The sequence below is a fragment of the Cnephaeus nilssonii genome (genome assembly GCF_951640355.1).
Source record: "Cnephaeus nilssonii genome assembly, chromosome: 10".
In the NCBI taxonomy this organism is placed as follows: Eukaryota; Metazoa; Chordata; class Mammalia; order Chiroptera; family Vespertilionidae; genus Cnephaeus; species Cnephaeus nilssonii.
The window spans coordinates 50,658,985-50,683,676 of NC_137081.1; the positions used below are offsets into that span (position 1 = coordinate 50,658,985).

Here is a 24,692-nt window from a genome sequence, read left to right on the forward strand (position 1 = left end):
AACCTGTTTTCATGTTCATATATCAAGTTGGAAAATGCACGAGAGCTTATAAGCCTCTTATATATTTTTGTTTAAGTGTATTCCTTTTGTTTGTCTGTAAAGACCACTTTACTTTCATTTCTATCACTCTATCATGTAGCCAGAGTAAAAATATATGCAAAAATCATCATTTATAAATTCCTAATTTTACAGAAGAAATTTAAACAGAATAACCACTATATGATATTTCCTACCACAAAGAATCCACCTTAACGTATTTATAAGTGATAAAATTATCTAACTTGGCATATTTTATAATTTGTTTGGCAAAAGTACATATGTCCTAAAAATCTATTCTAAATACTTGAAAAATACATCAGGATTTTTAAAAATCATAGATCAACATCCTCCATAATTCATAATCATCTTTCTAACAAATGGGCAATTTAAATTTAATTTTAAATCAAATTGTACATAAAATCTTTGAATTTTTTTTGGCACTCCTTCATTTGGTGATATATTTTTGTTATTTAAAAAGGGAAGCTAAACTTTTTCTGTCCAGGTATACACAGCCAATAAATTCATGTTTAATTTGAGAGTTGATATTCATTGAGTGTGAGAATAAAATTCATTATAACAATCATTAAGTCCATTGAAAGAGGAACTCAGTGAGCCTTACCAGGTTGCCGACTGACAGCACATTGCTGAACTGCTCCGTCATGGGGTAGTGCTCCATGGCCATGAAGAGTGTATTTAAGACAATGCAGATGGTGATGGCCAGGTCCACAAATGGGTCCATCACGACCAGGTTGACGAGATGTTTCACTTTTAACCAGGGTTTACAGCAGTCCCAAATCAAACACAGGTTAGCAAATTTATACCAGCAGGGTGGGCATTTCTGCCTGGATTCTTCAAGTTCTGGAAGAAAAAAGTTAGACTACTCATGAAAACTGTTTACTTTCTATTAAGCAGTCTTTGGCTTAAATTGAAAGTGATATTGAAAAAAAAACCTCTAAAGTTATTAAATGGGTTAATTTGATGATGGAGCAGGAAAACACTTATAATGGATTAGGTGTCATGGAAGGCATGGGCACAGAAAAACTAGTAAACTGTTCAAATTCTTGGCTAAGCATAGTTTCCAAGATTCTATCTGCAGTGTTAAGCTGTCTGATAATTATCTTCAAAGGTATGAGAAATTAATAGGTAGAACTTTCATTAAGGATGCTGAAAACTCCTCCATGTTCCAGATAGAGCAAGATACACATATATTATCAAAGAATTACTCTCAAGAGATGTTCCCTCAAACCTTTATCAGAAATGCTGAATCTCAGTTTCTTGGATTACATATGTTTTGTGGGTCTTTCAATAAAATAGTTTTGTTAGTGTCACCAGTCTTAGTAAAAAAGTTTCTAATTAAACTTATTAGAGATAGGCTGTATATTAAGCTATACAAGATTTGTGGATCTTCACTATATAATAAATCCATGTTTCACAAAGTGGGATTTATGTACTACTGCTAAAATGCAAGAGGATTTTAAGTGGAAAATATGTAGAATTTATAAATTTTATGGAATAGTTTTTATGTTAAAATGTATAACTATTATACCAAACTTATGATATAAAATTTCATGTTAAAATTTATTTATTTTTAAGTATATTCTTTTCAAAAAGGACTTTAACTAAATAATAGATGAAAGAGTTCAGAAATGCACAGATCTTTAAGAGGATACTAAAAATACTGAAACTTGGTAAATACTGGAAAAGAATTTTAGAAAATTAGAAGTGGGAAATTATCTACTCTTTCTTTGGTAAGATGATCTCTTAATCAACTCTTGAGTGGAAACAGCATGCAGAACTTGTTTTCTGACAAAATCATTGTTGTATTCTACTGCCTGCTCTATTGAATGAGACCATCACTTCTTAGTAGGGAGAAATATTCTTTTTTCATTTATGCATAATTGACTCTGGTAAGACACTTCGGTATTATTACTGTGGCAACTGGAATATATCTCTAAACTTGGTATAGTTCATTAGGAACTAAACTTTGCAAGGGAAGAAACAGCATATAAAATAAACAAACACGATCATAGGTAATGATTTTTTGTCCTGCTGATAAACATTCACTACTAACAAATGATATAAAGTTTACTACTTCCTTAAAATAAATTAATTTCCTGATTATTTTTTAACAGAATTCCATACTCAGTGGACTCTTCAACTGTCATTTTAGGTATTGAAATTCTTCCAGTGCACAGTTTATTTGTATTTCTTTTAACATGCAATTTTGTAAACAATAAAGAATAGTTGAGTTGTAAATCAGAGGCAAAATATTAATATAATTATTATGCACTAGTTATTTTGTAGTTATTTTTAACATTCCCAAGTAACCTTATGGTTATTCTGGAGATTAAATATATATTATCATTTACAGTAAATCACAAAAGAGAAACAAAGAAATCTCTTTGTGTACAGTCAGAGCAAGTCAGAGCAAATTTATTTTAAATGCTACTTGTCATTTATTAGATAAACAGAAGCAAACAGTAATCGTGCAGAAAAAAATAAATAAATCAGAGAAAAGTTCAAAAGTGGAAATTCAGCCGGTATTATTCATCTCGACTCCAGGAAAAAGTGTAGCAAAGCTGTTAAATTCTAAAGTAAAATTATTCAATTATTCATGCCAAATGAGGGAGAATTTTCTATTTTGAAACAACAAAGCACTCAGGAAAGAACTACAGCCAGCTCTCCATTATTCCTGTGTGGGTTATCCACACTGAGAATCATCCACAGCCCAGTTGAGACTTCCCAGCTCAATTCCTCAGGGGAAACATTTCTGTATGGCTTGGGATTTTGAAAAAGTTGAAAGGCAGTTCATTTTTGCTCATCTCCTATAGTTTCATTAATAGGCTATTCATTACCCTGGACAATGGAGACTTGGCTGTAATTCAAAAGAAGGAAAACAAAAGTTGCCAGCCCAATCAACAAGCTGCTTCATAAAAAGGGAAAGTAAACTAAACCATAATTAGACTTAGAAGAAAAGAACCCGAAATAAACAGATTACGTCCACCTAAGAAACCTTTCCTCCATTATTAAGAACAACAACAACAAAGGCTATGTATAAAAAACAGCTCTGGTATGCATATGCATGCTAAGTATTGCTAACAACAAGCTTGGATCAATGCCACATTCAAGGTTTTTAAAAATCATTGAGTAAAATGTAAGCTTTTTATTCTATACAGCCAAAGAAAAACAAATAAAACGTAGCCATTGTCTTTCGAAAAAACAAAAACAAAACATAAGGTCAAACGCTTTGCAGGTATTAAAACCAAACACTCAGTGTCCTGCTTCCTCTGTTACACTTATTTCCAGGACATCTTTCCCCCCTAAGAGACCCCATGAGACACATTCCCATGGAGGGTGATCTGGGTGCACTAATGTTGAAGTCCGTATCTTAGTTAGTGGACTAGTTCGATCTTGTGGTGGGTTGATGTTTTCTAAGGAATTTCGTACGTTAGCTCAAACTTAATGCTATCAGAAGTGCAAAGTAGGACTGTTGGTTTAGACTTACCCTGTCTCCTTCTCTACTTCTTGCTTTAGGGAGCAGACATGCTGCTGACATCGGTAGCAGAACCACTGGCAGCTTCCTCTCAGTGGTTTTGCTATGGCAAGGAGCAGAAGACCAGAGAATCTTCAAAAGATTTACCTGGAGGGACAGGGAGGAGCAAGCTACTGGCAGCTGGGGGGGAAGAGGGAGTGCAAGCTAACGCAGGCGAGGTTGGGGAAGAATGGACTGAGTTTAATATTCCATAGAAATCAGTGAAGAGATTTCTGATACTGCATTAGGACATTATGAAAAGTGGGTGTTGTAATGCTGACATGTCTGTGATATATATTGCCATCTGCACTGTGAGTTTCTTCTGGCTGTGACGTTTAGGTTTTTGGTACTGCTGTTAGTATCATGGGGTTTTTTCATTCAGACTGAAAAGTAATTATTCCAAGAGCCTATCCAATAATAAGTGAAACTATAACTAAAGATAAAATCATGTGCACAATGTGTGCTCTCTCTCTCTCTCTCACTCATCTCTCATACTCCATCTGTTTTTTCCTTTGACACATCCACACACACATATCCACACACACACACACACACACACACACACACACACACACACACACGTGCACACGCACATGCACACATATCTGGGGAGGGTGGAAAGGGCTGGATCATACAAGAGGAAAGGAGAAAAGGGGAAAGGAGAATAAGGGAGGAGGATAGAATATATTTTATATGAAGTATTTTCCAAATACTTGAAGTAGATATTCCAGTTCACTTACAGTATAGAAAGGCACAAACTTGTAAATGAACAAAAACAACAAAAATAAAACAATTAATAATAATAATATTTATTGACTGCCTTCTACATGCCAGGTACATAGGTGCTTCATATATGATGCCCCATTTAATCCTTACAACAACCTTATGCCTAAACATCATTATCCACATTTTATTGATGAAGAGACTGAAGTTTAGAGTCATAAGCTAACACATTTAATACATGGCAGAACTAAGAACTGGTCACAGATCAAGTTGTCCCCCAAATCTTTATTTTGGCTTCATCAGAACCAGATTTCTAAACAATATGTTAACTACTCAGACATAATCTGCAGAGAAGGCTAATATAGTACTCTGGTCAGAGAGAGGCAAAAGTAGATGTACAAAAATTTGAAAACTTTGCTTCAAAAGGATTTATATCAAACCCTGATTTACAGTTTTCATTTACATTTCTGGTTAAATCAGAGGATTTTATAACCTGTTTCTCAAGCAGTTAATGCATTTCAAATGGGTTAGCATCATTCTAAAAATAAGCATTTATCATTACACTCCTTTCAGTGTCATGTGCACAACAAATTTCAACGATGCAGTATTTATTCTATGAAAGTAGTATTCCAAGTATATCTTGAGTTTGCAGTAGCTTCCTGTAGACTAAATATAAAAATCTATAATAGATGGCGGAATATATGTGTAGTAAAAGACATAATGATGATGTGGTATTAAGTCAGAAAGAATTTTCTTGGAATTTTTAGACTTATTTTTTTCATCATTACCAAAGTACCACCAAGTAGCTATGCTGTAAGACTTTTGACATACCTTCCATGGTGTTGGTCAAAATACTTGCTAAACTCATTGCTCTTTGCCTTGCTGTAGGATCTTCCAAAAAATCCATGGAAACGTGATAAGAACTGGACCGTCTCTTCCTTATTTCTGTTTCGGTAGTTGTCCCCTAAAAATAAAATTTTAGATGAAATTATTATTCTTAAGGGCAGCAAAACTAAAAGCATTCCCATCACTTTTGCTACCTAACTAACTATTCACCATGCTTTCTCAGATGTGAACATCTCATTAAGACATTGCTGAATCACCATTCTTGGGAAGTGTTTGAAAGCCCATCAGAGTCTCAGTTTTAAGGAATGCCTGAGTTTGTTATCAAAATGGATGTTTCTAATTCCCCCATTTTGGAGCTTTGGGCTGGAAGGACCATGCATACTATTGGATAGATACCTTTTTAGTATTTAATCCACCTAGAACTTCAGACTGACACATATGGTTCCTTGAATTACTCTCAGATTGAGTTATTAGATCTTTATAGACATATATTCATGTGATTTAGTGTAAAAGAAGAATTTTTAAGTTTCCCTAATATGCATCAATAGTAGTTTCCTTAAAATGTGAATTCCACTGTAAAATGCTTATCCTATATAATGAAAGGCTAATATGCAAATTGACTGAATGGCGGAACAACCGGTCACTATGATGTGCATTGACCACCAGGGAGCAGACGCTCAAAAGAGAGCTGCTCCCTGGTGGTCAGTGCAGTCCCACAGGGAGAGCGCCGCTCAGCCAGATGCCAGGCTCACGGCTGGCGAGTGCAGCAGTGGTGGTGGGAGCCTCTTCTGCCTTCATGGCAGCGCTAAGGATGTCCAGCAGTGGGCCTAAGCTGTCAGTCGGACATCCCTCAAGGGCTCCTGGACTGCGAGAGGGTGCGGGGCGGGCTGAGCAACCCCCCTGAGTGCACGAATTTTGTGCACTGGGCCTCTAGTGTTAATTATAAACAGACTAGAGGCCCAATGCACGAAATTTGTGCAAGAGTAGGCCTTCCTTACCCCGGTTGCCGGCACCGGTTTCCCTCTGGCACCCAGGACCCAGGCTACCCTTGCAGCCCTGGCTTCATCCAGAAGGTAGTCCAGAGGATGTCTGGTCTAATTAGCATATTACGCTTTTATTATTATAGATAACATTTCCCAACATCCTTAATAATAAAGCTAAATATTGGAACTAACCTATAACATTTTTACATTAACAAAAAAGACTCCATCCACAAAACAACACATCCTTGGCACTGAAACTGGCGATGGAGGAAGCCAAGCTTTCCACACACCCTGGCCAGCCTAGGCCTCCACTCAAGGCTACAAAGTTTCAATTATAGAAGATAAATAAATCCCAGATACCAGGGCCTCCGCTTGGGTCGCTGGCGGGTGTGGCCAGCCTGCAAACCACCATAGGCCCCTCGCCCAGGCCGCCCCACGCCCCAAGGGAACCCCTACCCTGATCCGGGACACCCTTCAGGGCAAACCAGCTGACCCCCACCCCTGCACCAGGCCTCTATCCTATATAATAAAAGAGTAATATGCAAATTGACCATCACTCCAACACACAAGATGGCTGCCCCTATGTGGTCAAAGATGGCTGCCCCCATGTGGACACAAGATGACCAGCAGGTGAGGGCAGTTGGGAGGAACCAGGCCTGCAAGGGAGGGCAGTTGGGGGTGATCAAGCGTGCAGGGGAGGGCAGTTAGGGGTGACCAGGTCGGCAGAGGAGGGAAGTTAGGGGCAACCAGGCCTGCAGGGAAGGGCAGTTGAGGGGAACCCAGGCCTGCATGGGAGAGCAGTTAGGGGTGACCAGGCCTGCAGGGGTGGAGTTAGCATCAATCAGGCTGGCAGGGGAGTGGTTAGGGGTGATCAGGCTGGCAGGCAGAAGCAGTTAGGGCAATCAGGAAGGCAGGCAGGTGAGCAGTTGGGAGCCAGCAGTCCTGGATTGTGAGGGGATGTCTGACTGCCCGGTAGGATCGGGCCTAAATGGGCAATTGGACATTCCTCGAGGGGTCCCAGATTGGAGAGGGTGCAGGCTGGGCTGACGGACACACACCTTCGTGCATGAATTTTGTGCATCGGGCCTCTAGTTTCTAAAATAACAATATGAGTCATGTTCATCTACTTTGACCTTATTGGAATATGAGTAACATTATTTTTATCAACATGCACACCTCTAATACATATATATTCAAAAACAAAGTTTCCATTCAATTGATATGATTGACATGATGGTGATAAATATCCATACAGGTCACCATACAATTAATTTTACAGTAAAATGAATGAGAAAAGAAATAGCCCCTCTCTGAAACTAAAACTCTTAAATCAAAATGTTGCTGCTCAAAATTTAAAATATTTTGCCTGGTCAAAGATGGTGGTGCATACAGCCACGAGCCTGCCTCTGGAATCCCCCAGTCCCCTCAGCCCCCCAGTCACCCAAGGCCGGCCCAAGGTGCAGGCAAGCCACGGATGTTGGATGTCCAGCCTCCCAGGGCCAGCCTGAGGTGCATGCAAGACTCAGATATTGGCTGCCCAGCCGCCCAGGGCCAACCAAGGCTCAGGAACCAGGGCCAGCTGAGGCTTGCGCTGCTGGCAGTGGCAGCAGCAGAGGTGTGATGGGGGCGTCGCCTTCCCCTGATTGATGGATTGCCTCCCGCCCCTGAGGGTTCCTGGGTTGTGAGAGGGGGCAGGCCGAGCTGAGGGACGCCCCCCCCCCCCCCTCCAGTGCTTCTAGTGTGTGTGTGTGTGTGTGTGTGAAAACAGCTGCTGTTTTCATGGGCCTCACCTCTGGCAGGAGTTGTCCAGCTGGAGATGTGAGAGCTGAAGGGCCCCCCACTAGGGAGACCACTCCATTGCAATCAACTGCACTGTGCATTTTCCCATTCATGGGCAGAATGGGGACCACCCTGGAGGCACGGCTGGCCTGGCTGACGTTGCTATGGCGCCGCTCTCCATGTCTGTGTGGTACAAACAGAGAGTCTCTTCTGCTGTCGTTGTCTTCAAATGTGCTGTGCTCGTCATCAGCAAAGTCATTCTCGGAGCCAATGTCCTTTGCTCGACCTCTGAAGCTGAAAAGGCTTGCTCTACTGCTGCGTCTTGGAGAGAAAAGGGAGCCACGGATGCTCAGTAAAGACTATGGACAACAAGAGGGGAAACAGAAAACAGATGAACAGAATTAAGAGCTGGCATCCTGAAAAATATGAGACTGGGTTCCTTGTTTCAGAATTGTTGACCTACCTACAGATAAGTCATTAGACAGGGGGAACCAAGGGCTCCCTCCTGCAGTAATTGCTGGAGGTCTGGAACTCTCTATTAGGTTCACCTCTTGCTTTCTCTTTTCTCCCTTCCTTCCTTTTTAATTTTCCGCCATGTTTTTTGTTTTTTTTTTTTTTTTTTTTTTTTTTTTTTTTTACTTTATCCATGCCTTAAGATAGTCCCAAGTACCCCTCAACATTGTTTAGTCCCAAAATTGGCACCCAAAGGTGAATTTTTTTGCTAGAGTTCTCTCTGGAAGCTCATCTGACTTAATAATACAATGGAAAGCAACTAAATATACACCTACTTTTAGATCCTTTCAAGCCAAAAATAAGGGCTCACTAGTGACCACACCCTGATGCAGTTCTTACCACAGAGGAAAATAAAATTCATGCTAGTAGGTCTGTTTAATTATAGCACAAGGAGATGCTTCTTCCCTGCTCTTTGCACATTTTATAATGTCTTCATGAATAAAATTAAACAAATCAAGCTGAAAGAACTGTATGAGTCATTCCCTGATTTTTACTCTTAAGAAATCTGAAGAACACCATATTTACAAAAACCTGGTTTTCAATAGGTATCTGGACACAATCATTTAACAATTTTCTAAATGCCTACATTGTCTCTGTCATTGTGCAGTTTACCTTGATTCTTTAGCTCAGCAGCATTGAGTGCAATGAATCACTTCCTGTTTATTTCTAGTGTACTTTTATAATTTTCTTGTAGTGAACATTTATTTTTGCTTGTCCAATATCTATTTCTCCTTCTTCTGTTATCAGTATCCTGATTATCCTTGAGAAATGAGCCTCAGGAAAGACCGTAACCCAGGCATAGCCAATGGGTATATTCTGTACCCCTGGACGTAGAGAATGGATTAAAGATGGTCCATTGACAGCCACCTCTTTTTGTTATAATTGTTGATCAAGAGGTGCATTTTAAATTAGGGTTGGTAAAAATCTATAATAATAAAGGCATAATATGCTAATTAGACCAAACAGCCAAACGACCTTCCAGATGTCCTTCTGAACAGGTGTCAGAAGGGAACTAGATTTTTTATCAGGTGATTGCTGGGGCTGCAAGGGCCGAGCCCCTTACATGAATTTCGTGCATCAGGTCTCTAGTAGCCTATCTAATAAAGAGGGAATATGCTAATTGACTCTCACGCTGTCACAAAGATGATGGCACCCACAGCCAATAAGGAGGGAATATGCTAATTGACTGCCACACCCTCAAAGATGGCGGTGCCTACAGCCACAAGATGGCGGTGCCCAGTCCCTTCAGCCCCGCCAGGGCGGCAGGCATGCAGCAAGGCACAGGGCCTGGCCGCTCCGTGCCCCTGCCTCTGGAGTCCCTCAGTCCCCTCAGCCCCCCAGCCACCCAAGGCCAGCCTGAGGCACAGGCAAGCCTCAGATGGCAGCTGCCCAGCCACACAGGGCCGCCCGAGGCTCAGGTAACCAGGGCCAGCTGAGGATTGAGCTGCCGGCAGTGGCAGCAGCAGAGGTGTGATGGGGGCATTGCCTTCCCCTGATCGCCAGGTCGCCTCCCAACCCTGAGGACTCCTGGACTGTGAGAGGGGGCAGGCTTGGCTGAGGGACCCCCCTCCAGTGCATGAATTTTCATGCATTGGGCCTCTCGTTGATTATAAGTGTAGAGCTGCAGGAGGCATCTTGCCACCATATTGGAAGAACCTGGACTGAGATATGGAGAAGACAGTACTGAAAAATGTTACATCTGTGAGCAAAATTTGCAGAAAGGAGGAAGACAAATGCTAGGTTATATCACTTACATGTGGAATCTAAAAAACAAAATACATAAAAAAGCAGAACAAAAATAGACTCATAGGTACAGAGAACATTTGACAGTTGCCAGAAAGGATGGGGATTGAGAGGATGGGTGGAAAAGGGCAAGGGATTAAGAGGTACATATTGGTAATTACTGAATAGTTATGGGGATGTAAAGTTCAGCATAAAGAATATAGTTAATAACTTTACAATAACTGGTAAAGTTATTATAGTGTCAGAGGGGAACTAGATTTTTTATCAGGTGATTGCTTTCTAAGTTATATAAATATCTAATCACAGGATTGTACAGCTGAAATTAATATAATATTGTACGTGAACTGTAATTGAAAAAAAATGCACTCTTCAAATGAAATTTGCACATGGATGGAAATAACTACACAGTTGGTCTGAGAGAGTCCACAATTCAGCACTGGGAACCTTTCACTCAGAAAACCCACGTTTCACTGAGTTCAGGCCCAGTAGCTAAGAAGAGATGGGAAACACCTGCTGATAATTCCTCATGTGGAAAGTTGCCACAAGATGCTTGAGTCTTTAATGAAGCCTTAAAACTACAAACCTTCTCATGCCCAGTGAAATCTATGCTCTAAAAATGATCCAAAATTTGTGTGGAAGAAAAAGGGACTCTATGGAAAGGAACCTCACAGGATGATCTGGTCATAAATTCCTAACAGGGCAGGTCATGGTGCGTAGTCACGCCTCGTGCATATAACTGCTTTGATAAAAGGTGTGTCTTTGCCTTAAGCAAGCCCTGGGCATTGTTTCTGTGCATTTAGGTTAACACACTTTTGAAATGGCTCCCTTCGGACCCCTCCTCCCAATACCTGATCATCCTTTCAGATCCCTCCTTCTAAATCGTGAGAGCACACAGCATAAGCTTAATTAGTTTATAATCTGATCCCCACCTTGCTTTCTCCCACTTTTATGTGATCTTCCTTACCTTCCCTCCTTCATTCAAATGCATAAGAGAAATTGCAAAACTGTTATTCTTGGGAGCATGTGAGATCTTGCTTTCCCCCAGGTGTCCTCAGTTTGGCTCAAATAACCCTTATAAAAAATTTCTCTGCTAGCCCTGACCGGTTTGGTTTAGTGGATAGTGTCAGCCTTCGGACTGAAAGGTCCCAGGTTTGATTCCGGTGAAGGGCATGTACCTTGGTTGCGGGCACATCCCCAGTAGGAGGTGTGCAGGAGGCAGCTGATCGATGTTTCTCTCTCATTGATGTTTCTAACTCTCTATCCCTCTCTGTAAAAAAATCAATAAAATATATTTTTAAAAAATTCTCTGCTGGTTTGGACATTTCTTACATGATTATGAAACTCACAAATTCTCTGAGGTCATAATCACAACACTTGAGGATCATGACCATTTTGAAAGCATTGTACCATCCAAGGGGGAGGCAGTTTTATCTCTGTCAAACCCTGGCATGTCTTTAAAAAATTGTAATGAAAATGCACTTTATGTCATCTAATATTTTTACCTGGTGTGGAGAAGAAAACCTCTTTTCATATGTCAACCTGCTTCCTTCTAAGGAAAAACGGAAACCTTTTCTTCTAATGCTGTCTTCAGATTCAGATTTGCAGACTCTGTCTTCCTTCTCTTCTTCTCCAGATTGTTCTTTCTGTTTCTTTTTCTTCCTTCTGTTTTTCAGCTCTTTTTCACTCTTGGAGCTCAACTTGGATGCTACTGAAGAACTCTCTGAGAAAACTCCTAACCCGCCTGCACCACTGAAGTCTCTTGATTCAGCAGATGTCGCTGCAGCTGCTGCCTAGAAGGGCACAGAGTACATGTTAGTTGCATACAAACTTTGGGGAAATCTCTCCATGCTACTGTTTAATTTACCTTTAGTATCATGCTGGTACATATTTTGGAAAATAATATATTGCCATTCAACCAATTAAAGAATTAAAATGAACAGACCCATGGAAGATAAAACATGTGACTGAGGAAAACCTCCAAGCTCTGGCCTCATACTATACTTTCTGATTCTCTTATAATATGAACAAGACACTTGAATGTCATAACAATTTTTTTTCTCTGATTTAAACAGTATCTTAAGAAGCAAAGATTTTAAGAATTAAAGTTGCCTATTTTAATCTGATCCATCACACTTTCATTTGACAATGACTTTTAATGCCAGTCTAAATCACTGAATTTAATTCAGTCAAGTATTGTATTGTTTTATTTTAATGAACTCCTCCCATATTTGTCTTAAATTAAGTATTCACTAAGAAGTGTACAACAAGAACATATTATAGATTATATATAAGGAAATCCCAGATCATGTCATCTGAATGAATTTATAAATTACACTAGCACAGTTTCTAGAAAGATACAGTGTTCAATGTTGTTGCTGCTACCCCAGTATGTTTTTATTTATCTGACCTTTATTCTGTATTCAGTTAAAAGAGAACTATACTCAAGATCCAAGAAAAGCAAAAATAGGCAATTAAATTAGTTAATGTCATTAAGTCAAGCAAATATAATTAGAGAAATTCTTGCCTTGTTTGGAAGGTTTACCAAGTACAAATTAAAGGACGTAGGGGGAGAAGGCAGAGAATGTAGCGATTTACTATGTCCACACAGCAGTGTTTCCCTTATTCAGTCCACAAACTTGCATTTAAGTACTCTTCAAATGGAAAATAAATATTAAATAGGTATTTGTCTTTCCAGACTCTAGAAAATAATCTTCCCAGTTTGATTCCGGTTTCCTGACCTTTCCCACGTCTAGTGACACTAATGAAGAAGCAGCTATAACTGAATTCCTCTTCAGAAGCTTAAGAAAAGGCTTTGATTGAAGGCATGTTAGTCTAATTACTTAGTGAGTTTGAACAAATGGTGGGTCACAAAGGAGAGAAAAATGTCAATAAAGCAATTATAAGTCTCCACGTTTTGATGCCATTAGTATTGACAGTAATTTTCAAAATAAAATAATAATCTCCTAATAACCAAATAGGCTTATAGCGCTTACCAAACACACATGACGTTTCAAATATCAATGTAACCACTGCTGATCTTGTTTCTCTTCGCTTTATGCCACTGGACTTCACCAGTTCAGAAAGAGAATTGAGATTAACAAACACAAAAGAGCTCAATGTTTGCTAACTATACCTGAGCTTCTTCTTGTTGTTTTCTTAGCTGTTCAAGCATCTGCTGAAATTCAGCCTCTTTCTGCTCTGCCTCTTCCATGGTGGCCTGATTCTGTTCCTCATAGGCCATGGCCACCACAGCCAAGATCAAATTTATCAGATAGAATGAGCCCAAAAATATGACCAGCACAAAAAAGATCATGTATGTTTTCCCAGCAGCACGCAGTGTCTACACAACGGAAGAGATATTTTATTAAAAATTATATGGGATGTTACGAGCTCACACTCTACATAATAAAGTATTCTACAGCAGTTCTGATCTCAGTATTTCATGCTTCTCAGAAGAGTCATTTTTTCTGTTCTCACCAGTTGATAAAGGTTTTCCCAGAAGTCTTGTGTCATAAGACGAAATAGGGACAGGAAGGCCCAACTAAAGGTGTCAAAGCTCGTGTAGCCATAGTTGGGGTTGCGACCAGCCTTCACACAGATGTATCCTTCCGGACACTGGCTGAAATTAGGTCAAAGCAAAGAGAGGAAGTCAGCAACTGCAAGTCTGCTGGCTGTCTTTCTAGTTTTGACAGATGCCATTGCCTATTTTATACAACAGTAAGGAAAGCAGATTTCTCTCACTTTACTCAGCACTTAATTCAGCACCCTTGGACTGATTTACATAATAACTAAGTTTATTTATGAATTCCTATGTGATTCACCATTGTCATTATATTTATCACATATCCATATATAAAAGCAGTCATGTTATGATTACTATCTTTAGGGACTTGTGGACATGAGGAGAAAAATAAGTCTACAGAGAAAAAATAAACACTCACTGAGGCAGAAATGTGTGTGTGAGAAAAGGGGTGAAGAAAAGGTTGGTGGGGAGAGGTTGAAAGGAGGAAATGGCTCTGCATAGTGAAGATGTCATATGACTCATATGACCTTGATAATCAAGCTGATCTGGGCTCTTCATTGTGCCTGAGGTTTCTGGGCTGCATGATCTGGGGCAGGTTTCCTAACCTGGCTCAGCTTTGGGCACTTCATATGTAAGCAGGGCCTAATGACAGAACCTGTCTTACAAATGGACAAGCATTGAATTAGATATTGTTTGTATAGCATTCAGTACAGTACAGACAAGGAATTAAAGGCAGTCTGTTTTACTGATCCCTGGCATCTGAAAATAAAGGAAGTGCAATCTTTATCATATGAATTAAACGCAAAGCCTGCAACCATTGAGAATTTTGCTAGGTAACCGGTATCAGTTACTAATGTCCACAATATCATGTTCCATAGAAAAAACAATGAAAAGTTCTTATTGAGTGCTATAGTAGCTGTATTCACTAACCCATTTAATTCTTTACATTCACCCTCCTATTATACCCCTTTATTACCTAAGAAAACTGTAAAGCAAGAAGTGCCTTTATATGGTAGAGTCAGGGTTTGAATCCATGTAAACTCTCCAGTCTATGCTCTTAACCACTTTGCTAAAATATTCTGGGACATACACTCATCATGCCTCAGGAAATGACTTTATCTTCAGATATTATACACTTTAAGTCATGGAGACCATATTAGCATAGTAGATAAAATATCACACTTATAAAAGTACATACTTTTAAATTCTATTAACTTAAGCTTCTATTAACTGCTTTTCTATTTTTCATCGAACTAATTTGGAAGATCACCTGCGAGCTAGTATGGAAAAATAATTGCTGCATATGAGTGTCTGAAAAAAGTGAGAATCTACACTTACCCCAGCTATTTTGAGAGTCAGCGTGAAGTTGAATTTATGGAGAGTTTTGAATGAGGAGTGAGCAGGGGCAAGTTGGGTGGGAGATGGCAGGTTATTGAGGTGGATAGGGCAGGTGGACTGAAACTCAATATGAAACATCACTTACCCTGCATCTGAGCTGTTGCCACAAAGCAGAGCATCATTTTGCCCTTCCAAGAAATAAAAGTGACCTATTGAAAGAGTGAGGAATAGAAATAATCATTAAAAAGCCCTCAAAGCATTTCTGCCATTCTGCCTAGATAATAAAGCATACAATGTTTCAACTATAACAAAATGGATAAAATAATAAATATGTATATGACAATGAAAATAGTTTAATAATAGTTGAATATTAAAATATCTCAAAATATAACACTGTAAATTAAACAAATGTTTAAAAAATCTGTTTTAAAAAATTTGGAGGGAATAATTATGCTAACATTCTCATATCAGAATTTACTCTAAATATAAATCCAAATTGTTTGAGGTACTTCAAAAAGAGCTGCCAAATTAAGGCTGTGTTCTTGGCAAAAAAAAAAAAGGGGGGGGGGAGAGAGAGAGAGGTAAGCCTTGTTGCTTCTAAATGTTTTCATGCAAATAAAAATTTACTTTACAAATACATTTTGCCTGGACTCCAAATAGATACAGACATTCTTCTCCTACCCATTTTAAGTTAATTTCCTTTGAAAAGTGGGCTTAGGTATTTGCTCTTTCTATGATACTGTAAATAAGTGTTTTAATTTGTATTTTTGCATGATTACTATCTTTCAAATGAGCAAAATAAACTTCTTTCTCTGGAGATATATATTTTCTAAATATATCTAGTTCTTATTCTTATGGAATACCTTACATATAACTTTAATAAGTTGCAAAGATGATCTCAAAAAACATACATAAACAGAAATATGTATATATTTACATATAAACACACACATGCACACATTAAAACACACATATACACAAATACTGAACAAAAACTTATGATTGTTTTTAGGAATACTTAGTCTGTATTCAAGAAATATCCTAATATGTTATGCAGGGAAATATGGGTCACTGTTTTGCAAAAAAAAAAAAAAAAGTCTTAATCTTTTCCCCACAACATATATTAAAAACTAATTCTGGATTTTTAAAGATTAAAGATTTATAAGCAAGTCTATTAATCTGATATAAAGGACATATAGGGATTTTTAATGTAGAATATGGAGGTGGCTGCTTTACATGTAGTCTACCTAAGTGAATTTTTATTATCTCTAAATCAAAATTTTTTCTAAACTAAAATATAGAAAAAGACTTAATGGCACCATTGCCAAAAAAAATCATAATCACTTCGGCATCAAAAACAAGTAATAGGATGAAAAACAAGCTGGATAATATATTTGCCAAAAATGTTAATATTCTTGATAAAATAAGAGTTCATATGAATTTTGTAAATGTACTATCACCTGATGGAATAATTGGTAAAAATATCAAAAGATAATTCACATTATATAAAATATGTGTAACTTACTAATGACACTAATAAATGTATCTTTTAAATTCTACTGCATAAATAGTTAAGAACAAGAGGATACACTTTTCCTTCTATCAAAAGATTTTAAATATGGTAATAACAATATTAGTGAGTGGTCTGATCTCTCTGAAGAGCAATTTGACAATGTCTCCATAACCTTAATCTGGTCATATTCTTGAACCAAAAATATTCTATTAATGAAAATCCACCTGAAGGAAACAATTAGAGATAGAGGAAATATTTATGTGCAAAGATTATCATTGTGCTATTATTATATCGATAAATGGAAAACCTCATAAATAAAATAATTTGTTTTATTTATTCATTTATCCAATGAATTTTAATCTTCCCATTATAATCTTCATAAGAATATTAAAATATTAATATAGTATTCATGTTAAAATATTAATATAGTGTGAGAAGGAATAAGATTTAATATGATTCTCAAAGCCATAAAGGTTTTAGAATTAGTGTGCCAGTGGAGTTTTGATAATCAAGGGATCAATGGAAGTTGGTTAGCTAATTGTACATGGAGAGGATGAGACTTGAAAACCAAATGATGGAGGGGATGGTTTCAATGGTAAGAAATTATATTTCAGCATTAATTCATACTGATTATTTAAGATGATTAAAAACTTCTGATCCCTGCCTACCAAATAAATACAGCTTAATGTGGTATTGCTTTCAACACTGATTTAGGAAAAGATAACACACATTCAAATGATAACTTTACCATGTTGATTGACAGATAAGAAAAAAGATATTTAATTTCTGCATCACATGTACTAATTTATCTTAAATTGGTCTGGTCATTTGGTTCACATAAAAATTGAGTCAATTTCCACTATGTATTTTTTAATAATTAAATGACTAAACAACTTAATGGATAAAAGAGTATATCTTACTTTCATCCTCAATATATTCATCCCAGTTAAAGGTGCTCACTGTCCTATTGAAAGCGGTACTGTTCCCATCCAATGAGTAATTAAAGAAGGAAGTGATGTTTATTTCAAAGGAAGAATTATCTGGGGGCCATTGCAAACATTTATTCCGCAGGTTGCCCATAAACAGCTGTAGCCCTATTAATGCAAACACGCTCAGACAGAACACAGTCAGGATCATGACGTCAGAGAGCTTCTTCACCGACTGGATCAGGGCCCCCACGATGGTCTTCAGGCCTACAAATAAAATCAGAGGGGGGAATTTAAATGTACTACTTAACAGCTACTTTACTGACAAAAACATCATGAGCTTGTCCTGGAAAATAAAGATGTCATGCAGAATGCCAAGAATATTACTTTAATGTTTGTGATTGAATAACATTTTCATGAAAAGCCTGCTAGCTGGTGAAAATGAATGAAAGCAGAACTTGTATGTTCATTAGAAAACTGTGAATGGAAATGAACCAAAGTGTATTTCCAAACACTCCTTAGAACATAAAAATGATTTTGCTATTCATGCTTAAACATTAACCTTGTGTAAATAGTTTGCTTTTATTTGCAGATGTCTTACTCCCTTACCTCTTAGTGATTTTTGAAAAAAATCTATATGAATAGAGTAGTAATAAACCTTTAAGTAACTGAATTATGAGGTTATATTTTTGCAAATTCTATAAGTTTGAGTATGGGTTAAAAAAGGAAGACATCTGAAAACTGAGCCTCATGCAACACTCATGCTATCCCTTGCTCTTTCATTTGTCTGCAGGTAAGAAAATTACCAGTTTTTGACCTAAGTGGTTCAATTTGCATCAGTTCGAATATCTCATAGTTTAGCTTCTATGCGGAAAGCTTGATGTTATAGGATGCAGACCATGTAGCCTGTTACTGCAAATGCCTCATGCAAAAACTTGTTAAACTCAAAGGCTGATTTAGAACAGTTTCAAAGAAAGCAACTAGTAAAAGCAAAGAATCAAGTCCATCCAAAATATGATGTGCTATTCTTGCTTTTTTACAGATTTACCAGTATTTGCAATAGGTGACAAGCAATAAGGCTTATGCACAAATGCAGCTAAACTCAGCCAATGCACCAATGCAGCTAAACTCAGCCTCGGTGTTTAACCTAGCTCTCACCTGGAATGACTGAAATTGTTTTCAATGCTCGGAGAACTCTGAATGTTCTCAACGCTGAGACATTGCCCAGGTCCACAAACTCTGTCACATATCTGCAGTAGGGAGTTCACACACAAACACAATGACAAAACACAAGAAACAGTTGGAGATATAAGGGGCCTACCACCTTATACCAGTTTCTTCTTACCTGGGATTACAGAAATAGTTTTCAAAGCTCTCAAGACTCTGAAAGTTCGAAGAGCTGAAACATTGCCTAGGTTTACAAATTCTGTTATATACCTGTAGAATTAAATCAGAGTTATTCAGAATTTAGGGAAATCTAAGTCTACGTTGGTCTTACATCAAGACCTTTTCAACTTCAATGAGTGTTGCCATTAGATTTCCCCATTAAGAGAAAAATGGCATTGTCATCAATCATCTTGTTACTTGGGAAACTACTATTTTACAGTGTTAATTGAAACCAAAACCATATAATTGAATATGATAGTCCCTAATTTCTCCAAAGTACATAATTTAATTGGAAGAAAAATATTCTGAATTCGCATGATAACTATGAAAAATGTTTGATTTGACAAGGGAAGCCACCAAGGAAAAATACAGTGTAGGCTCCCACCAATGATTTATTCTTCCAGCATGGAAAATGTATTAAAATACTTACGCAAAAGTAATGACCGTGAAATCCAACCAATTCCATGGGTCCCGTAGAAATGTGAAATCTTCTAAACAAAAGCCCCTTGCAAGTATTTTTATAAGTGATTCAAAAGTATAAATTCCTGTAAAGGTGTACCTGAGAAAAAATAGCCAAGCCCACATTAAAGATATAGTAGGTGATTTACATGTACATATCTCAAAAGAGACTTACACAACACAAATTAGAGACTTCTATATGAGTCTATGTCTGTCTCCCTGAAATGTAGAGTGTAGGTAAGATTTAAGGCAGGAAGAAATATTACATTTTGAAAGACATTCTCTTTGATTGTAACTAAATGAACACTGTACTTGCTATATCAATTTGAAGGCCAAATAATAAGATTCTATATGAAGATATTATCTAATACACTGGCATTTGGACTGATTGAAGCAATTATGTAATAATCCAAGAAATGAATGAAGCATTGATGTTCAATAAAATATGCATTATTAACATACATGAAATATATGCTAATAAAACATAGAAAGGTAATAGCTATGAGAAAATGAATATACAAACTAGGTATAATATTTATTATTAGATATTAGTAATCACTTATCTTCAAAAGTGTGAGACTCACAAGGAAGATAAAGGGCTACAAATATTAGTTGTCAGGCCAGTTCATAATTTGAGCTACTGAGTGAACCACCACTGCAAACTTGGTCCTAGAGCTGTGGTCGGCAAACTGCGGCTTGCAAGCCACATGAGGCTCTTTGGCCCCTTGAGTGTGGCTCTTCCACAAAATACCATGGCCTGGGCGAGTCTATTTTGAAGAAGTGGCGTTAGAAGTTTAAGTTTAAAAAATTTGGCTCTCAAAAGAAATTTCAATTGTTGTACTGTTGATATTTGGCTCTGTTGACTAATGAGTTTGCCGACCACTGTAGAGGAAGTTACTGCTTGAAATGAACTTGAGTCATTGTCGCTAACATGATTGGAGGAGCTAGTATGATTTGTTAAGGAAGCTGAAGTCTCAAGCTGTTCAATGCATAGTTTGAAATACAAAGGGATGAGAATATTGAGAGAAATATTTAATTTTCTACTTACTCCACATTCTTTGTCCAGTCTGGAGGATTACTCATTGTCATAAATACACAGTTGGTAAGAATGGTGCACATAATGAGCACATTGAATAAAGTAGAATATCGTCAAGGAAGACAAAGTTCAATGGAAAATCTCACTTTCATGCATTACAACGTCTTTCACTATCATGAAGTTTAGAACCTTTAAGACCTTATACTTTTATTATTGAGTTTGTTCTTTCTATTTCTGTCATTCAACAACCCCATAGCTAGGCCATGCCAACCCAAGTCATTAACTATTTTGAGGCTACTTTGGTGCTTTTTAGTAGTTAAAAAGATTAAATGCAAAGCAATGGGTTAATTAGCAAATAATTTAACAATTTAACTTTTTTCAATGACAGACTTGACTCACTCAACCAAAGCTGCATGATCAGCATGTATGTAAATCATAACAAAAATTCAGAATCCAAGTGATTGATTAAATGCATTGTATCTCCATTCTAAGGGTCAATCTAGTGGAATGTCTTTAATAAGATAATTTCTAAGTGGAGTATATAATATACTGTAATTGATTATAATATTCTCAACAGTAAGAGAAAATAGATGATATTATTTAGCATTTCTTAGATTTGTGGCCAAATTACTTGTTAATTTTTCTGAGCCTTGGTTCACTTCACCATAAAAGTAAGAAAAAATAACTATTTTACAGGATTTCTGTGAGGATTTAATTATTTAAAATATGTTAAAGCTACTACACTTAATGTGTTTGATATATAGTAAATGCTCAATAAATTGCTTTTTTAACTTCCTGAATTGTAAACAACATTACTCATAAAAAATGTCTAGTTTGCTTCACTCTATTCTACTTTGCTTTTGCAGACAGAGCCATTGCCCTTAAGTTTTCTGAAAAATAACAGCACTCTTTAAGAAAATATTTGGTAGTCAGATAATGAAATTACTTGCTTTTATATTTAATAAAAAGCATGAGGATTCAGTTGCATTATGAAAACAACAACCTTTACCAATGTAAATTTAGACACAATTATAAATATGCCAGAGAATACATCGATGCTATTCATAACCCTTCTCACTCTTTAATTTAATTATAAATTTTCACATTATGTACTTGAACAAAATATCAACATGATTTTAAGTGTGGTAAAATAGAACAGTGAGTAGCCAATGTTTCACTAAACTATAAAGGGAGTTTCTTTGCATCTACAACTGGCTTTAGTCAAAGCAATGATTGATTTCTTGTTTTTACTAGTAGCAATATATTATTGCACATGTTTAATTCTCAGCTTGTCCAAAGGCACCCACATGGAAACAATCATAAATGATGTGGATCAGCCATGTGAGGGCACTGCAAACCAGGGAACACACAAAAACATCATTTCAAAGAAGAAACATAGTTTTTCTTTATTGCTGAAAACTAACAAAAAATAAGGTAAAATTACAGATGATTTGCTGTTAGTGTATAAAAGTCCCCTTGGCAGATTAGCACCATTCTGAATGCTTGGTTCCCAACCTCAAGGGTCCTCAATACAGTCCTGTATTTCTTCACTTAGCTCCATTTCTTACTCTCTGCAAAGACAATTTCAAATATTCTCTGCTCTACTCTGATTTCCAACCTTCTACTTTTCCCCCTCCCACCTGAAGCTGATAACCTTATTTCCTACTTCATTGAGAGAAGAGATAATATCAGTCTGCCAAATCTCTACTCCTCACCCCCAAATTGACAAACCTGCTGTATTGGGACCTATCATTTCTCCTTCCTGTTTCAATGGGGGAAGTTTTAAATTCCTCCTTCCATACTCTGGACACCTTCTACTTTTTCCAGAATACTTCATAAATCTCTTTCTTCTCTCATCTTACTATCTTCCACTCTACATATTGGACACTTTCTGTCAACATAAACTTGCTTATGACTTTCCTGTCTTGGGGAGAAAGAAGTGAGAATCCTTTGATATAACCCACAATTCTCTTTGACTACTTTTAGCCCTAACTCTTTTCTCCATTCATAGCCAAACTTAAAAGAGCTGTTTATCTTTTCCTCAGTCTACTAGCTTTTCTTTCTGAAGACAACAAACTCTTCATGTTTTGTCACTAAAAATAAAAGGATAATTTTGAGTTATTTGACTTGCTCGCTCAGCAGTATTTGATAAGGATGATTCTTTCCCTTTTCATTATGCTCTTTTCCCTTTGCTTCATGAGGTCCCAATCCCCTGGTTTCTTCATGCCTCATAAGCAACAATTTCTTTATATCTTTTTAAATGTTGTAATTCCTTTTTGAAAAGAAGGGCACCTATAAGGCCCAGCATTGTGGCTCAGTGGTTGAGCATCAAATTATGAACCAGGGGGTCACGATTCAATTCCCGGTCAGGGCACATGCCCAGATTGCAGGCTCAGTCCTCAGTAGGGGACACACAGGAGGTTGTCTCTATCTCTCTCTCTCCCTCTCCCTTCCTCTCTGAAATCAATAAAAATAGTTTTAAAAAAGAAAAGAAGGACATAGGATCTCTCAGCCATTTCCTCCTCTCCTGCTATATTCATCCTAATAGAGTAGAGTTCACCAACAAACATAGCTTCAAGAACCATTTATGTACCCACTGATCTTAAATAGTTCTCTCTAGGTTAGAGCTCTCTTCTGAACTACACACACCCGATTGTCCATACGATATCTGTACTTATGTATCTCATTGATACTTCAAAAACATTTAAAAGATGGCCAAGAGACATATGAAAAAATGCTCAAAGTTACTAATCATCTGAGAGATGTAAATCAAAACGACAATGAGATACCATCTCACACCTGTTGGAATGGCTATCATCAACAAATCAACAAACGACAAGTGCTGGCAAGGACATGGAGAAAAAGGAGCCCTCGTGCACTGCTGGTGGGAATGTAGACTGGTGCAGCCACTGTGGAAAACAGTATGGAGTTTCCTCAAAAATTAACCCGGTAATCCCACTTCTAGGAATATATCCCAAGAATTCAGAAACACTAATCAGAAAGAATATATGCACTACTATGTTCATCGCAGCACAATTTACAATAGCTAAGATTTGGAAACAGCCTAAGTGCCCATCAACTGATGAGTGAATTAAAAAAATGTGGTACATCTACACAATGGAATACTGCACTGCTGTCAAAAAGAAAGAACTCTTACCATTTGCAATAGCATGGATGGACCTGGAGAGCATTATGCCAATAAGCCAAGTGAAATAAGCCAGTCAGAAAAAGATAAGTATCACATGATCTCACTCATTTGTGAAATATAATGAACAACATAAACTGATGAATAAAAATAGATACAGAGACATAAAAGCATCAAAGAGACCATCAAACCTCAGAGGGAAGGCAGGGGAGGGTGGGAGGAGACATAAGAGATCAACCAAAAGACTTGTATGCATGTATAAAAGCATAATAGATGGACAAAAACAATAGGGGGTGAGAGCCTGTGCGGGGAGGTAGGAGCAGGCTGGGAGTGGTCAATGGGGGAAGAAGGAGACATATGCAATACTTGCATATATAAAAGAAATCTATTCTGCATACTGTGCCAAAATGACCTTTGTAAATGTAATTCAAAATAATTTCAAGAGCTGTCCACTATTTTTAGGATCATGATCAAATGTCTTAATATCATCTAGATTTTAGAAGGTCTAACCCCTGTCTATTTCTCTAGTTTTGTATTATTTACTCCTCATTGCACTCTCCTTTGTCCCTTTTATTATAATTGTTTCAGATCATCTAATTAAGTAGGCTCTTTCTCAAATAAGAGTCTTTGCAAATGCCATCCCTTCCCCCCTTCTTCAGTACTTGCAAATGCTTTCTACTTCACCCTAGCTAACTCATACTTCTTCTTTAGTACTCAGATTAAAAGTTATTTCTAGTATAAAGTTATTCACAATAGCATCTGACCTGTTTAGATATACCAGTATTCTATTCCAGTAGCATCTTATAGCATTCCTCCAATGGCTAATTTTAAGGTTGATTATTTCTACTAGAATGCATAATTAATGAGGGCAGGGACCATTATATCATTGCCATTTCACACAGTCTCAGTTGACTATTAAATAAAATCAATTTTATAACTCATTTATGACTAAATAAATATTTTTTCCTTTTTAATGATTTAGTTATTGATATGGGTCAAAGGCACATATGAAATTTGTCTCCACATATATTCAGTACACACATTTCTATACTTTTTTTGGAAAGGGAGGACATAAAAACATAAGGTGGATATTAATAGCCTCATGAAATTTATGTCATAATGGTTATGACCCTTAAAAATATTTACTCATTATAATGGTAGAATTATCTCTATATATAAAAGCCTAAGCCACCATTATGACTGATGAC

General features: G+C 37.2%; 1 protein-coding gene across 9 annotated transcripts in view; it reads right to left on the reverse strand.

The window, feature by feature from the left end:
* SCN2A (sodium voltage-gated channel alpha subunit 2) overlaps nucleotides 1–24,692 on the reverse strand; it is a gene marked incomplete at both ends in the record, with an annotated part of 91,940 nt that overhangs the window by 60,860 nt on the left and 6,388 nt on the right. Inside the window, 11 exons of one of the 9 annotated variants that reach the window (XM_079782437.1) lie at nucleotides 659–897; nucleotides 5,126–5,258; nucleotides 7,914–8,261; nucleotides 11,661–11,948; nucleotides 13,292–13,498; nucleotides 13,636–13,777; nucleotides 15,165–15,228; nucleotides 17,513–17,725; nucleotides 18,804–18,895; nucleotides 19,275–19,403; nucleotides 20,352–20,441. In XM_079782437.1, coding sequence (XP_079638563.1) covers nucleotides 659–897; nucleotides 5,126–5,258; nucleotides 7,914–8,261; nucleotides 11,661–11,948; nucleotides 13,292–13,498; nucleotides 13,636–13,777; nucleotides 15,165–15,228; nucleotides 17,513–17,725; nucleotides 18,804–18,895; nucleotides 19,275–19,403; nucleotides 20,352–20,441 — 1,945 coding nt within the window. Of the gene's footprint in view, nucleotides 1–658; nucleotides 898–5,125; nucleotides 5,259–7,889; nucleotides 8,262–11,660; nucleotides 11,949–13,291; nucleotides 13,499–13,635; nucleotides 13,778–15,164; nucleotides 15,229–17,452; nucleotides 17,726–18,803; nucleotides 18,896–19,274; nucleotides 19,404–20,351; nucleotides 20,442–24,692 lie in introns of all 9 variants that reach the window. The other 8 variants (XM_079782436.1, XM_079782439.1, XM_079782438.1 and 5 more) reach the window with 8 other exon arrangements.